At 35.5% G+C, this 15,394-nt stretch overlaps 1 protein-coding gene across 1 annotated transcript; it reads left to right on the forward strand.

The window, feature by feature from the left end:
* Positions 1-3,012: 3,012 nt before the first annotated feature.
* On the forward strand, positions 3,013-4,968 carry LOC107933064 (probable disease resistance protein At1g15890). The gene has a single exon (XM_016865215.2). The coding sequence runs from the start codon at positions 3,013-3,015 to the stop codon at positions 4,966-4,968; it is 1,956 nt and encodes a 651-aa protein (XP_016720704.2).
* The last annotated feature ends 10,426 nt before the right edge of the window (positions 4,969-15,394 follow it).

Here is a 15,394-nt window from a genome sequence, read left to right on the forward strand (position 1 = left end):
AAGAAATGGTGTCAACATTTTCCATTTGTTAAAACTAGTCCACAACCTCGCCTCACTCGAAAAAATTTAAATTGTTCAAAAAAATAAAAGTATAGGGATTAGTTTTAACAAATAGAAAACATAAAAAAACTACGTTAAAAAAATAGAGAAGGGACGAAAACAGAGAGAGAAGCAGAAGAGAATGGAAAATAAAGAAGAAAAAAGAAAGTTAAAAGAACATAGAAGAAAAAAATTAAATTGCTCAAAACGAAAAAATATGGGGACTGATTGTATAAATTAACCTAAAATTTTTGTTTGAAATGATGATTTAACGTGCCACGACAATTAACGGCTCAGTGATAAAATGTTACAACGTGATAACGTAAGTGACTAAAACGTAACATTTCAAATATAAGTGGCTAAAATGTAACTTGAGGTAAACAAAAGTGACTATTTTGGTAATTTACCCTATATAAATATGTATAATAATAATAAAATTATTATTATATAAATTATTATGGCAATAACAAGAGAACGTGAGTTTGAGCACAAATAAATACAAATTATTTTTTTATTCACACATTAAAGAGACTATAAGTAGTAATAGGAAATGTATAGAATTTTTTATTATTTATATTGGTTTTTGTTTAATTATTTTCTTTAAAAGAAATCAACTTAAGCATTTTTTCGATATCATATCTGAGCCCGGCTTAATCTGTGAACATCTTTACTCAAACTCGATTACTTAAAGTGAGATTATTTATATGAATTCTCTAGAATTACAGACTCATAAACAAGTTATTGCAATTAATACTCAAATGGCAGTCTCTGAATTTAATAAGTTACAACAAACTGATTAGTTAAATGTTTGATGAGTATGATTATTAGACATCTCCTACTTCCTTTGCATTTTGAATTGATCCCCTCTTGTAACACTAAAATAACATTAACAGGTAAAGACTGTGTGCAGAGGTAAGCATCCTATGCCCAATTTCAACTTGATTTTGTAATATTTCCATCAAATAATTTATGCGTCTTTATCATAGTGCCATAATTAAGAGTGTGTGTCCACTTCTGCTAATTCTCTTGTGTGGTGTGCTGATAATTCTGGGAAATGCTCAGTACTAAGTGGGTATAAGCTGATGAAAAAGTGAAATCTTATTTCGTATATTGTTCTTTATATCCAGAAGATGATCTTATTGAAAAAGATGCACTAATACATTGTTGGATCGAGGATGGAATTTTGGACAAACATACCAATTTGAGTAGTGCCAGAAACCAAGGACATTTCATTATAAGTTCTCTTACTGAGGCATGCTTATCGGATAATTTGGTAAATTTGAAATGTGTAAGCACAATACCTGTGATGAAGTTGTATTTGGTAAGCTTTTCTCAAACTTTTGCACCCGCGAAAGCCAGCATAGGTAATCAGTAAATCATGAGAAAAATTAACACTGTAATTTTTGGTACTAAAATCATGAGAAAAAATTGAATACTAAATGATTTATTAAGTCTTTAAATAAATATTAGCTTTAAACTTTTAGAAACAAAATTTTTTTAATTAAATAAAATATAAAACCACTTAAATTTAATACAAATATAACCTGTTCTATTATTTTAAATACTTGTTTATATATTTTAAAAAAATTTAAAACAGTTTTGGAAAAAAAACTTTTTTTTTGAAAACATATTTATAAATATAAATCATTTTAAAATATTTAAAAATATGGTATTTTAATTATAATTATTAATAATTTTAAATCTTTGTACATTTTTTAATCAACAAATTGTGATATACCTTTAGCATATTTTTTAATCAACAAATTATGCCCATTTATATTAAATTTTAAAGTAGTAATTTAACTATGTTCCAAATAGATAACGTGTTGAAGTAAAATATAAATATTAAAGTTGAGTGACACTCGATAATACTCACTACATTTACTTACCACAACCTCAATCATGTTGGAAAAGGACAGCAACTGTCCCTGAAAACTATCTGACCAAAACTTTCATCCCCACAATTAGAATATGCAATTAGTTATGGTTTAATCATATTATATCATATTGTAACCTAAAGCTCATGAGTGAAAATCCTCATATCTTTCTTCTTCTTCTTCTTCCCTTTTTTTTTTGTCTATGGTGCTCAACTTACCTCCTCTGCATTTTGAATCTAGACACCTGCTTTGACGGTTGACAACTAGATGACTGCAGAGGGCATAAATTTTGCAATAAGTTGGTGGCTATACTACTTAATAACTACATACTCACAAAGATGTGTAAGCACAATTTTTTACATGGGTTCCATGTCCTTAATTGGATTATGATAACCCCTGAAACAATTTCTGAATTCTTCCATTGGCATATATGGTCATGAATTCAGTTACCTTGATCTTCCACTGTTATTTGTTTTTTGCTGATGTTTGTCTAAGTGTCAATGATAGTGCTTGTGAATATCTCATACATGAATGCTGTGGGAAGCTAATGCAGGGCAAAGCAAGTTGTGAGTTTCTACCCAACATGCTCATCTTAGTCTTTCTTTTCTGATGGGATCTTAATAATTGAGGAAGTGGAAGCCTTTAAAGAAAGAGGTAGCTCCTAACATGCCTGCTTTTTATATTAAACAAACTTTACACCTACCATGATTAATTAAAATATGTTGTATTAATGTTGCTCAAGTTGTAAAATAGAATAATAAATTGCATATGGTATCCATGGCACACAAAAGATGCCTTACAATGGACCCATTGTGTCAAAACCAAATAAAGTGGGATAAAAAAGAGCTGTGTGCAATGCAAGTCTTCCCGCCAAGTAAATGATTTTACACACTTTACTGTAATTATCATCATATTCACCATCTTTTTTCCTTTTTTTTTTGGTATCAAAATGTATGTGAACTTCCAACAGTTTGTCTTTGTTTTTCTCCCCCTTGTAGTCTCAAACTTTCATAGAACTCCATAAGCATCTTTGATTTATTCCTTGCTTCTATTTCCTGAAATTGTTCAACTCATTGTTCTACAATCAACACCAGGTATGGGTAATATTTTCTCAATCTCACTCGATCCCATCATTACCCGTTGCTGGGATTGTGCTACTGGACAGGCAAGTTACATATGCAACCTCGAAGATAACCTCCATGATTTACAAGCTGAAGTAGCAGGACTGGAGGAGCTCAGGAGTGATCTGATGAGCAGGGTCAGAATTGCTGAAGATGAGCAGCAGCTTCAGCGCCTAAACCAAGTTGAGGGTTGGCTTTCTAGGGCAGAAACTCTGATAAACGATGCTGATCAACTGATTGTCCAAAGTCCTCCGCATGTTGAAAATCTATGTATGGGAGGTTGTTGCTCCACTCATCCTAGGTCCAGCATCAAGTTCGGGAAGCAAATTGCCAAAAAACTCCAAGAGGTGAAAGACCAGAAGGAGAATGGAGATTTCAGTGATGTGGCCAGCAAGCCACCACTTCCTTCAGCAACTGAAAGACCTAGTGAGCCAACTGTGGGTTTAGAGTCCAATTTCATCAAGGTTTGGAGCTGTCTTCGAAAGGACCAAGTGGGAATTATTGGCATATATGGCTTAGGAGGGGTTGGCAAAACAACCCTCCTAAACCAAATCAATAACAAATTCCATGATTCTACCCATGATTACCATGTCATTTGGGCAGTTGCATCACAAGATCGGCCAATTGAGAGGGTCCAGGATCAAATTGCCGAAAGAATAGGCCTTTCTAATGAAGGTTGGAAATCTAAGAGCCTTGATGAGAAAGCTAAAGACATCTTCCAGGTATTATGTAAAAAGAAGTTTGCATTGTTGTTGGATGATATATGGGAATGGTTTGATCTAATAAGAGCTGGGGTACCTCTTCCAACACAACAAAATGGCTCTAAAGTCATTTTCACAACTCGTCGTTATGATGTGTGCTGTCAAATGCAACCGAACATGGATAATAATATCAGAGTGGAATGTTTACCGCCAGGAGAAGCTTTCAAACTGTTCGAGGAGAACGTTGGATCAGAAACCCTTCGAATGCATCTAGATATTTGCAAGTTAGCTGAAACGGTGGTAGAAGAGTGTGCTGGGCTACCTCTCGCTCTCATTACATTTGGGCGGGCCATGGCATCCAAGAAAACCCCTCGAGAATGGGAATATGCTAAGGAAGTTTTAAGGCAATCAGTAGCCTCTGTGTTCCCAGGGGTAGGGAAAGAGATGTATCCTAAGTTAAAATTCAGTTATGACTGTTTACTTGATGAAAGGTTCAGATCTTGTTTGTATTGTTCTTTATATCCAGAAGATTATCTCATTGAAAAAGACGAACTAGTAGATTGTTGGATCGGGGAAGGACTTTTGGACGAGCATACCAATTTGAGCAATGCCAGAAACCAGGGACATTTCATTATAGGTTCTCTTATTGACGCATGCTTATTGGAGAAACAAGGTAGTCATCGTATAAAGATGCACGATGTGATTCGCGACATGGCTTTGTGGATTGCTGGTGAATCTGAGAAGGAGAAGTTTTTTGTAAAATCAGGTATCCAGTTAAAGGAACAACCGAACGCTAAAAAGTGGGAAGAGGTAACAAGAATGTCGCTGATGGAGAATCAAACTGAAAATCTAACGGAGATATTGGAATGTCCCAATCTCCAAACTTTATTTCTTGGGCGGAATCGTTTGAGGGTGATCATCAATGATTTCTTTAATTTCATGCCGATGCTAAGGGTTCTGGACTTGTCTAGAAATAGGAATTTGGAAGAATTGCCAGTAGGAATTGCAAAGTTGGTTTCACTAGAACATCTTAATTTGTCATGGATAGGAATAAAAAAGTTGCCAGTCGAATTGAAGGCCCTAGCGAAGCTAAAATATTTGAATCTGGAGAAAACAAGAAAGCTGAGTATGATCCCTCAACAACTGATATCCAGTTTCTCCAAGTTGCAAGTACTGAAAATGGAGGGATGTGGCTATGGATGCTTATTGGTTTTGGAGGAAATGTGTTGAAAGCTGGACTGCAATGCAACATGGAGCCAAAAGCTTGCTACTGTCGAGACCAGCAGCTATCGAGCTTAGCTCATTTTGCTTGGTGCGCACGAATGGTTTTTGAACCGAATGAAGCAACCAACCTTGCTGCTTTGTTTTGATGTAATTTGGTTCAGTTCAACTTTAGTTTGTTTGTAATGCTAGTTAAACTTAAGTTAGTGACAAGATCTTTTGATGTAATGGCTGATTGGTCAGCTATGTTTGATTATTTTTTTGGCTAGTGATCAGGTTTGTATTAGTTGGGGCAGTTAAATACATTAGGTAACTGTCAATGTATAATGTAACTCTTTTATATATTTCAAGTTGAATGAAAAATGATGTATGTTTTCAGTCACAACATTGCTGAGTATTTTTTTGATTTTTGATCAAATTTTTGCTTTGCTTTGCCTCGATTCTTCTTGCTTCAGTCTTGCACACACTGAGTTGCAACTTTGTTTTGATGTTTGCTGCTGCCATTGTTCCAACAAATGGTATTATGAGCCCGAGTCTTTGAGGGGCCTTTGTATGCAATCTGTTGTGTTCGAATCAAAACCAACAGCAAGTTCAAAATTTGGTAAGATCGAAGCATTTGGATTCAGTCTAGCAGAATGAGTTTCACTCCACCACCTCCACCAGTGTTCACTGGAGAAAACTATCACATTTGGATAGTTAAAATGAAGACTTATCTCCAGGCACATGATCTTTGGAGTGTGATCGAGAATGATGCTGAACCACCTCCATTGAGAGCCAATCCCACCATTGCACAGATGAGGCAACATACTGAGGAGCGAGCCAAGAAGCATAAGGCTATGGCCTGCTTGCAAAATGGAGTCTCTGATGTGATATTTACTCGCATCATGGCCTGTGACTCACCAAAGCAGGCTTGGGAGAAGCTGAAGGAGGAGTTCATGGGGACTGATAAGACAAGGCAACAGCAAGTGATCAACCTCAGGAGAGACTTTGAAAATTTGAGGATGAAAGAGTCTGAGACCATCAAGCAGTACTCAGACAGGATAATGGCCATTGTCAACAGCATTAGGCTCCTGGGAGTGGACTTCACAGAGAGCAGAGTTGTTGAAAAGGTTATTACAACTCTCCCTGAGAAATTTGAGTCTAAAATCTCTTCACTTGAGGACTCGAGGGACTTATCAGCCATTTCTTTGTCTGAGCTGATAAACTCCCTGTATGCACTTGAGCAAAGGGGGGCAAATAGGCAGGAGGAGAATCCTGAAGCTGCTTTCCAGGCTAAAGCCAGTGAAGGCTCGAGTGTGAGTGCAAAAGGCAAGAAGCCTTGGCACAATAGAAGGGTCAAGTCAGGAAGAGATGAAGCAAAAAGGGTGTTCCCACCATGTGTTCATTGCAAGAAGACAACACATTCAGAAAAGTATTGCTGGTTTAGGCCAGATATTCAGTGTAGAAAATGCAAGCAGTTTGGCCATGTGGAGAAGGTGTGCAAGGGCAAACCAAGGGAGGCTGCTCTGCAACAAGCTAGACCTGCTGAGGACATTCAAGCTCAGGAGGAGCAAGTGTTCACAGCAACTTGTTTTGTTGGCACAACCAAGGCCAGCAATGATTGGCTACTAGACAGTGGCTGCTCACACCATATGGCAGCAGATGAGAAGCTGTTCAAAAGCCTAGACAGAAGCTTCCACTCGAGTATTAGAATTGGAGATGGTAGGCTGATTGAGGCTAAAGGCAAGGGCAGTGTGTTGATTAGCACTGGTTCAGGTAACAAGCTGATCTCAGATGTGTTTTTTGTACCTGACTTAGACCAGAATTTGCTTAGTGTAGGCCAATTAGTTGAAAAGGGCTATACATTGGTTTTTAAGAATGGTTGCTGTATTGTTCAAGACATGAATGGTCTGGAGTTAGTCACAGTCTCTATGACTGATAGGTGCTTCATGCTGGATGTTAGCCAAATAGAAAGAAAGGCATACACCAGCCTTGTTGAAAGCACTGACTTGTGGCATAGGAGACTAGGCCATGCAAATTTTAGATCCATCGATCTATTACATAGGCTGAATCTGGTTGATGACATTTCAAAAATTGAAGCTAGTGAGAATGTTTGTGAGGTTTGTCAGCTTGGTAAGCAGGCTAGACTGCCTTTTCCTGCTGACAGTGCTTGGAGAGCTCAAGACAAGCTCGAATTGGTGCACTCTGATGTTTGTGGCCCTATGAGAACACCTTCAATCAGTGAGAACAGGTACTTTGCCTTGTTTATAGATGATTTAACAAGGTTGTGCTGGGTCTACTTCTTGAAGCAAAAGTCAGAAGTGTTTGAAGCCTTCTGCAAATTCAAGGCTTATGCTGAAAATCAGTCAGGCTGCAAAATTAGAGCCTTGAGGACTGATAATGGATCTGAATATGTGTCTGAAAGATTTCAGAAGCTTTGTGACAGTGCTGGGATTCACCATCAGCTCACAACAGTCTATACTCCTCAACAGAATGGAGTCTGTGAGAGAAAGAATAGGACTGTACTGAACATGGCCAGGTGCCTCTTGTTTCAAGGCAAGCTTCCAAGTCAGTTTTGGGCTGAGGCAGTCAACACCTCAGTGTATCTGCTCAACAGACTGCCAACTAGAGCAGTCAAGGATAAGACTCCTTTTGAGGCTTGGCATGGAGTCAAACCTGTGGTAACACACTTAAAAGTGTTTGGCTGTGTATGTTATGCACTTATTCCAGTAGAGAAAAGGACCAAGCTTGAGAGCAGAGCAACTCCAGGAATCTTTGTTGGCTACAGCAGCAACAAGAAGGGCTATAGAGTGTATGATCCTACAGCAAAGAAGGTTTTAGTCAGCAGGGATGTTAAGTTTGATGAGGAAAAGGTGTGGAATTGGAATGGTGTTGTGGCTGACTTGTCTGAATTGGACCAGTTAGACTTGGTTGCTGAACCTGCAGAAGAAGGACCAAGTAATGATGCTGTCGATGATATACCAGTGAGGGGCACCAGAACTTTGGTTGATGTTTATCAGAGGTGCAATGTTGCTGTGATTGAGCCCTCAGACTTTGAAGAAGCTGCTAAAAACAGAAGCTGGATGAAAGCTATGGAAGCTGAGTTGGAAATGATCAACAAAAATCAGACTTGGGAGTTGGTGAGCAGACCAGAACACAAGAGGGTCATAGGAGTTAAATGGGTGTATCGGGCCAAGTACAATGCTGATGGCTCACTGAATAAGCACAAGGCCAGGCTTGTGGTGAAGGGCTACAGTCAGCAGTATGGTGTTGACTACCTAGAAACTTTTGCTCCAGTGGCAAGACTGGATACAATTAAGCTGCTGTTTGCTTTAGCAGCTCAGAAGCAGTGGAGAGTTCACCAATTGGATGTCAAACCAGCATTCCTGAATGGTTTTCTCAAGGAGGAGATCTTCATCGAGCAACCTGAAGGTTTTGAAGTTGTTGGACATGAAGACAAAGTGTATAAGTTGAGAAAGGCCCTCTATGGCCTGAAACATGCACCAAGGGCCTGGTATGACAGAGTTGATGCCTACCTGACCAAACTTAGATTTGTAAAGAGCCTTAGTGAGCCTACTCTATATGTGAAAAGGTCAGAACATGAAACCTTGCTGATAGTCTCCTTGTATGTGGATGATTTGCTTGTGACAGGGAGCAAAATCGAGCTCATTGATCAGTTCAAGGTCCAAATGCAGCAAGTGTTTGAGATGACAGATTTGGGGATCATGACTTACTTCCTTGGCATGGAAGTGCACCAATCTGATCGAGGTATCTTCATCAGCCAACACTCATTTGCTTTGAAGATCCTAGACAAATTTTGCATGCATAACTGTAAAGCAGTCAGCACACCTGTGGCTCAAGGAGAAAAGCTGACTAGCAGTGGTGATCAGCAGAGGGTTGATGAGAGGCACTATCGAAGCCTAGTTGGTTGTCTGTTGTATCTAACAGCAACCAGGCCAGATATCATGTTTGGTGTCAGCCTGTTATCGAGATTTATGCATTGTTGCAATGAGGCACATTTGAAGGCAGCAAAGAGGATCCTTAAATACATCAAGGGCACTGCTAGTTTTGGTGTAATGTTTGAAAGTCAGAACCAACTGAAACTAGAAGGCTACTCTGACAGCGACTGGGCAGGATCTCTCGATGACATGAAGAGTACCTCTGGATACTTCTTCACACTTGGATCGGGCATGTTTTGCTGGAGTTCTAAGAAGCAACAAACTGTTGCTCAGTCCACAGCTGAAGCAGAGTACATTGCTGCAGCAGGAGCAGTTAATCAGGCCATTTGGCTAAGAAAGCTGCTTTATGATCTTAATGAAACTCAAGATGAAGCAATTGAAATCTGGGTGGACAATTAGTCTGCAGTTGCAATAGCCAAGAACCCTGTGTTCCATGGCAAGACTAAGCATTTTAAGATCAAATTGCATTTTGTTAGAGAGGCTGAACAAGCAAAGGAAGTCAGCCTTGTGCATTGCAGCTCAGGAGCACAATTGGCTGACATAATGACCAAGCCCTTAGGGGCTGCTCGATTTGAATCTTTGAGAAGTGCAATTGGAATGTGTTGCATACAGTCCAAGGAGGAGTGTTGAAAGCTGGACTGCAATGCAACATGGAGCCAAAAGCTTGCTACTGTCGAGACCAGCAGCTATCGAGCTTAGCTCATTTTGCTTGGTGCGCACGAATGGTTTTTGAACCGAATGAAGCAACCAACCTTGCTGCTTTGTTTTGATGTAATTTGGTTCAGTTCAACTTTAGTTTGTTTGTAATGCTAGTTAAACTTAAGTTAGTGACAAGATCTTTTGATGTAATGGCTGATTGGTCAGCTATGTTTGATTATTTTTTGGCTAGTGATTAGGTTTGTATTAGTTGGGGCAGTTAAATACATTAGGTAACTGTCAATGTATAATGTAACTCTTTTATATATTTCAAGTTGAATGAAAAATGATGTATGTTTTCAGTCACAACATTGCTGAGTATTTTTTTGATTTTTGATCAAATTTTTCCTTTGCTTTGCCTCGATTCTTCTTGCTTCAGTCTTGCAAACACTGAGTTGCAACTTTGTTTTGATGTTTGCTGCTGCCATTGTTCCAACAAAATGGAGCATTTAAAATATTTGAATGTGTTGACTCTTACTTTTAGAAGCGCTTCGGAGTTGGAAAAAGCTTCAAGGTTCAACAAGTTCTCTAGCTGTGCCATTGAAGCTGTACGCCTTGAAGATTTCAGAGATTCAAGATCATTGAATATTATGGCTTTCCCAAAATTGCAGCATCTATGTGCTTTAAGCCTCTGGGGTTGTAAGGATCTAGAGGAAGTGAAGATCGAACGTAACATAATTGAAGGTGCAGGATGCTTCCATAGCCTTCTATTTGTATCCCTAACTGGATGCAATCATTTGAGGGATGTGAGTTGGGTAACTTTTGCTCCACATTTGGAAGCACTCTTGATATCTGAATGCAATGGTTTTGAAGAAATCATCAGTGAAGAAAAACTTGGTGAAGTCGCTGAGCTAAAAGGAAATTCGAACTTATTTTCTAAGCTCGAGCGTTTAGTGCTAAATAGTCTGCCCAAACTAAAGACTATATACCACCACGCTCTGTCTTTCCCACAGCTGAAGAAAATCACAATTGTAAAATGTGGAATGTTGAAGAAGCTCCCACTAAACTCCAACAGTGCAAAAGGACAGAGGCTCATCATTGAAGGAGAGGAGGGATGGTGGAAAGATGTAGAATGGGAGGATGAATCCACTAAAATTGCTTTTCTCCCCACTTTCAAACATCGTATATTGTAAGAAATGCTGGATATATACTAATTAAGGCTTAAAACCATTATTGTATCATAACATGTCTCATTGCAAGTTCTATTTTGTTTATCCTAAATTACATGTGGTTTAATTTTTTTTTTACACAATGACGTTTTCCTGTATATAAAATAAAATATTTCAATTTGAGATTATATTATATTAATGAATTAGAATTTGAAGTATAACTCTCAACACATCACATCATTTTCTTTGAATTCTATAACTAAAAATTTTGATAATTATAGTAAAATTAAAATATTTCCTATTCTGTATATTTAAAAATGAGATAATTTTTCTTATAGGAGAGTATACTATAATGTGTTAATTATAAATTTGCAATTTTAAAAAGAGAAAATTTAAATTTAAATATAATTGACTTTCATTCAAAATACACGTTATCATAAGCATAATATCAATAAATAAAAAACTCATCATGTAAGATTTGATACTAAATATTGATAATTATATTCAGTGACGACATAATATATATGTTACAATATTTCAATATTTGCCACCAATCCTTTGTTTTTATGAGATGTGATCGGATCACCTCATAATTTGATCATTTTAATAAGAGATTTGATTTATTAAAACGATGTTGTTAGCCTACGAAAATTCAAAAAATAGGTTCGAGAGTCGGTCGCCGAGACGGCGCCGTAGTCTTTGGCTGCCAAAAAATTGAAATTTCCTTTTTTTTTGGCGATCGAAAACCGGTGAGCCTTCTTTCATTTTCTTTTATATTATATATGTATATGTATATGTATAAAAAGAAAAAAAAGCAGATTCGAAAAAAAGGAAAAAATAAACATAAAACCACCTTTTAGTTTTTGATTCGATTTCCCCTTTTTGTATTTCTTTGCTTGTATTTTGTGAACTTCTTTCTCTGTTTTTTTTTAATTTCAAAAATCTCCCTCCACAAAGATAAATTATGCTGGCTTTTATAGCCGAATGATACATGCTATATTTACTATTTTTTTACAATTTGTTTTCGTTCTGCCACAGTTTCTATTGTTATTTCTGTGTCTGTCTCTTTTTTTTCCTTGTTTGCAGGTCTTGGCGAGGTCGACAGAGATGACGGGACTCGAGTCTTGCCGTTTTGGTGCAAGGTGGCCAGGCCTCGGGCGATGGGCGCGCTGCGGAGGCACGTGGATGGCACTGGCAACAGAGGGTGCGGCGTAAGGCAGGAGGTAGGGTTTCCTGCTAGCTTAAGATAGTGGGCGATTTGGGCCATTAGGTTTTTTTATTTATTTTGGGTCATTGTAATTTTGTTTTGGGCCTGTAATAATTTATTTTTTATTTGTAAATCGGTCCCGGGCTAAATTGGCCTATTACATATACCCCACTCTTAATTTCATCCCATTAAAAAGTTCTTATTATAATTAATTAAGTTTTAATTCAATTAACACCAGACAATAATACTTAAACATGTATTTACAGATTATTTAAAAAAAATATTATTCATATCTAATAATTAAATGAATTGGTGATATTATTAGTTTTAAATAATTTTCTTTAAAAGAAGCCAACTTAATAGTTTCAGCAACCAAATTATTAAATAGAAAATTAAAGATAAACAGGGTTATAGCAACTTAATTTTTGGAAAAAAGGGTGAGAAAATTAACTCTTTTTTCATTTGAAAAATCAATAGCTATTTAATTGCTTATTTATATTTATCTTTTATCTTTTATCTTTTTATTGTTAATTTTAAAAATAAATAAAGCTAGACTTCTGACTCATATCTGTCATTTACAGGAATAAGAAAGTTGCCAGTCGAATTGAAGACCCTAGCAAAGCTGAAATATTTGAATCTGGAGTGGACAGCGGATCTAGAAATGATCCCACAACAATTGATATCCAGTTTCTCCAAGTTGCAAGTACTGAAAATGGAGAGATGTGGCTATGGATGTTTATTGGTTTTGGAGGAAATGGAGCATTTAAAATATTTGAATGTGTTGACCATTAGTTTTAGAAACGCTTCGGAGTTGGAAAAAGCATCGATGTTCAACAAGTCCTTTAGCTGTGCAATTGAAGCTGTAAGCCTTGTAGATTTCAGAGATTCAAGATCATTCACTATTATGGCTTTAGCAAATCTACAGCATCTATGTACTTTAACACTCTCGAGGTGTACGGATCTAGAGAAAGTGAAGATCGAACGTAACATAATTAAAGGTGCAGGACGCTTCCATAGCCTTCGATCTGTAATCCTAGACGAATGCAATCATTTGAGGGATGTGAGTTGGGTAGCCTTTGCTCCACATCTGGAAGTACTAAGGATAGCTGAATGCAATGGTTTAGAAGAAATCATCAGTGAAGAAAAACTTGGTGAAGTCGCTGAGCTAAAAGGAAATTCAAACTTGTTTTCTAAGCTCGAGAATTTGTGTCTACATAATCTGGCCAAACTAAAGACTATATACCATCATGCTCTGCCTTTCCCACTGCTGAAGAAAATCAGAATTGTAAAATGCGGAATGTTGAAGAAGCTCCCACTAAACTCCAATAGTACAAAAGGACAGAGGCTGGTCATTGAAGGAGAGGAGGGATGGTGGGAAAATGTAGAATGGAAGGATGAATCCACTCGAATTGCTTTTCTCCCTTCTTTCAAACCTTATGTAATCTAAGAAATGTTGGATATTAATTAAGGCTTAAAGCCTTGATTGTATCATAACATACCTAATTGTAAGTTCTATTTTGTCTATCCTTGGATTACATGTAGTTTGGTTCTGTGTTTTACACACAGAATTTTTTTGTTTAGTATGAATTTGAAAATATATTATGTTAATAAATTAAAATTTGAAGTATAACTTTCAACATATCATATCATTTTCTTTTAATTTTATAACTAAAAATTTCCATAATTATAGTAAAATTAAATTTTTTCTTATAAATGTTGTTTTAGGTTGTATTTCTGTATATTTAAATATGAGATAATTTTTTATAGGAGAGAAAAATGTGTTAAATATAAATTTGGAATTTTAAAAAATTAAAAATTTAAGTTTTAATAAGTTAATAAAATATAATTTATTTTCATTTATTATACATGTTATCAACAAAAAAAACTTTTCATGTAAGATTAGATACTAAATATTGAGAATTATATTATAATAAAATAACAGTGACATAATATAAATTTCAATATTTTTATATTAAAACTAATTAATACAAATTATTAACATTTTAAAATTGTTTATGATTATAGAATCTGATATCATGCAAGTACAAAAATTAACATATTTTTTTAATGATGATTCAATGTTGAAATATGGTTAAATGATTAGATTAGGGTGTTTTAAATTTATATATATATATATAATAAAATTATATACAAATTATTGTGGCAACAATAAGAGAACGTGAGTTTGAGCACAAATAAATCCAAATTATTTTTTGATTCACACGTTTAAGAGACTATAAGTAGTCATTGGAAATGTATAAAAAAAATTTATTATTTATATTGGTTTTTGTTTAATAATTTTCTTTAAAAGAAACCAACTTAAGCATTGTTTCGATATCATATATGAGCCCGGCTTAATCTGTGAACATATTTACTCAAACCCAATTACTTAAAGTGGGATTATGTATATGAATTCTCTAGAATTACAGACTTATAAACAAGTTATTGCAATTAATACTCAAATGGCAGTCTCTGAATTTAATAAGTTACAGCAAACTGATTAGTTAAATGTTTGATGAGTACAGTGATTAGACATCTCCTACTTCCTTTGCATTTTGAACTTAGCCCCTCTTGTAACACTAAAATAACATTAACAGGTAAAGACTATGTACAGAGGTAAGCATACTATGCCCAATTTCAACTTGATTTTGTAATATTTCCATCAAATAATTTATGCATCTTTATCATAGTGTCATAATTAAGAGTGTGTGTCCACTTCTGCTGATTCTCTTGTGTGGTGTGCTGATAATTCTGGAAAATACTCGGTACAAGCTGGTGAAAGGGTGAAATCTTGTTTCGTGTATTGTTCTTTATATCCAGAAGATGATCTCATTGAAAAATATGCACTAATACAATGTTGGATCGAGGATGGAGTTTTGGACAAACATACCAATTTGAGCAGTGCCAGAAACCAGGGAAATTTCATTATAGGTTCTCTTTTTGAGGCATGCTTATTGGAGAATTTGGTAAATTTGATATGTGTAAGCACAATACCTGTGATGAAGTTGTATTTGGTAATTTTTTCTCCAACTTTTGAACCCGTGAAAGCCAGCATAGGTAATCAGTAAATCATGAGAAAAATTAACACTGTAATTTTTGGTACTAAAATCATAAGAAAAAATCGAATACTAAATGATATATTAAGTTTTTAAATAAATATTAGCTTTAAAGTTTTAGAAACAAATTTTTTTAATTAAATAAAATATAAAACCACTTAAATTTAATACAATATATAATCATTTTTATTATTTTAAATACTTGTTTATATAATTTTTTTTAATTTAAAACAGTTTGGGAAAAAAACTATTTTTTTTTTTGAAAACATAGTTATAACTATAAATCATTTTAAAAGATTTAAAAATATAGCATTTTAATTATAATTGTTAATAACTTTAAATATTTTTTACATTTTTTAATCAACAAATTATGCACATTTATCTTAAATTTTAAAGTAGCTATTTAACTATATTCCAAATAGATAACTG

The sequence above is a fragment of the Gossypium hirsutum genome, chromosome D01 (genome assembly GCF_007990345.1).
Source record: "Gossypium hirsutum isolate 1008001.06 chromosome D01, Gossypium_hirsutum_v2.1, whole genome shotgun sequence".
Classification (NCBI taxonomy): Eukaryota; Viridiplantae; Streptophyta; class Magnoliopsida; order Malvales; family Malvaceae; genus Gossypium; species Gossypium hirsutum.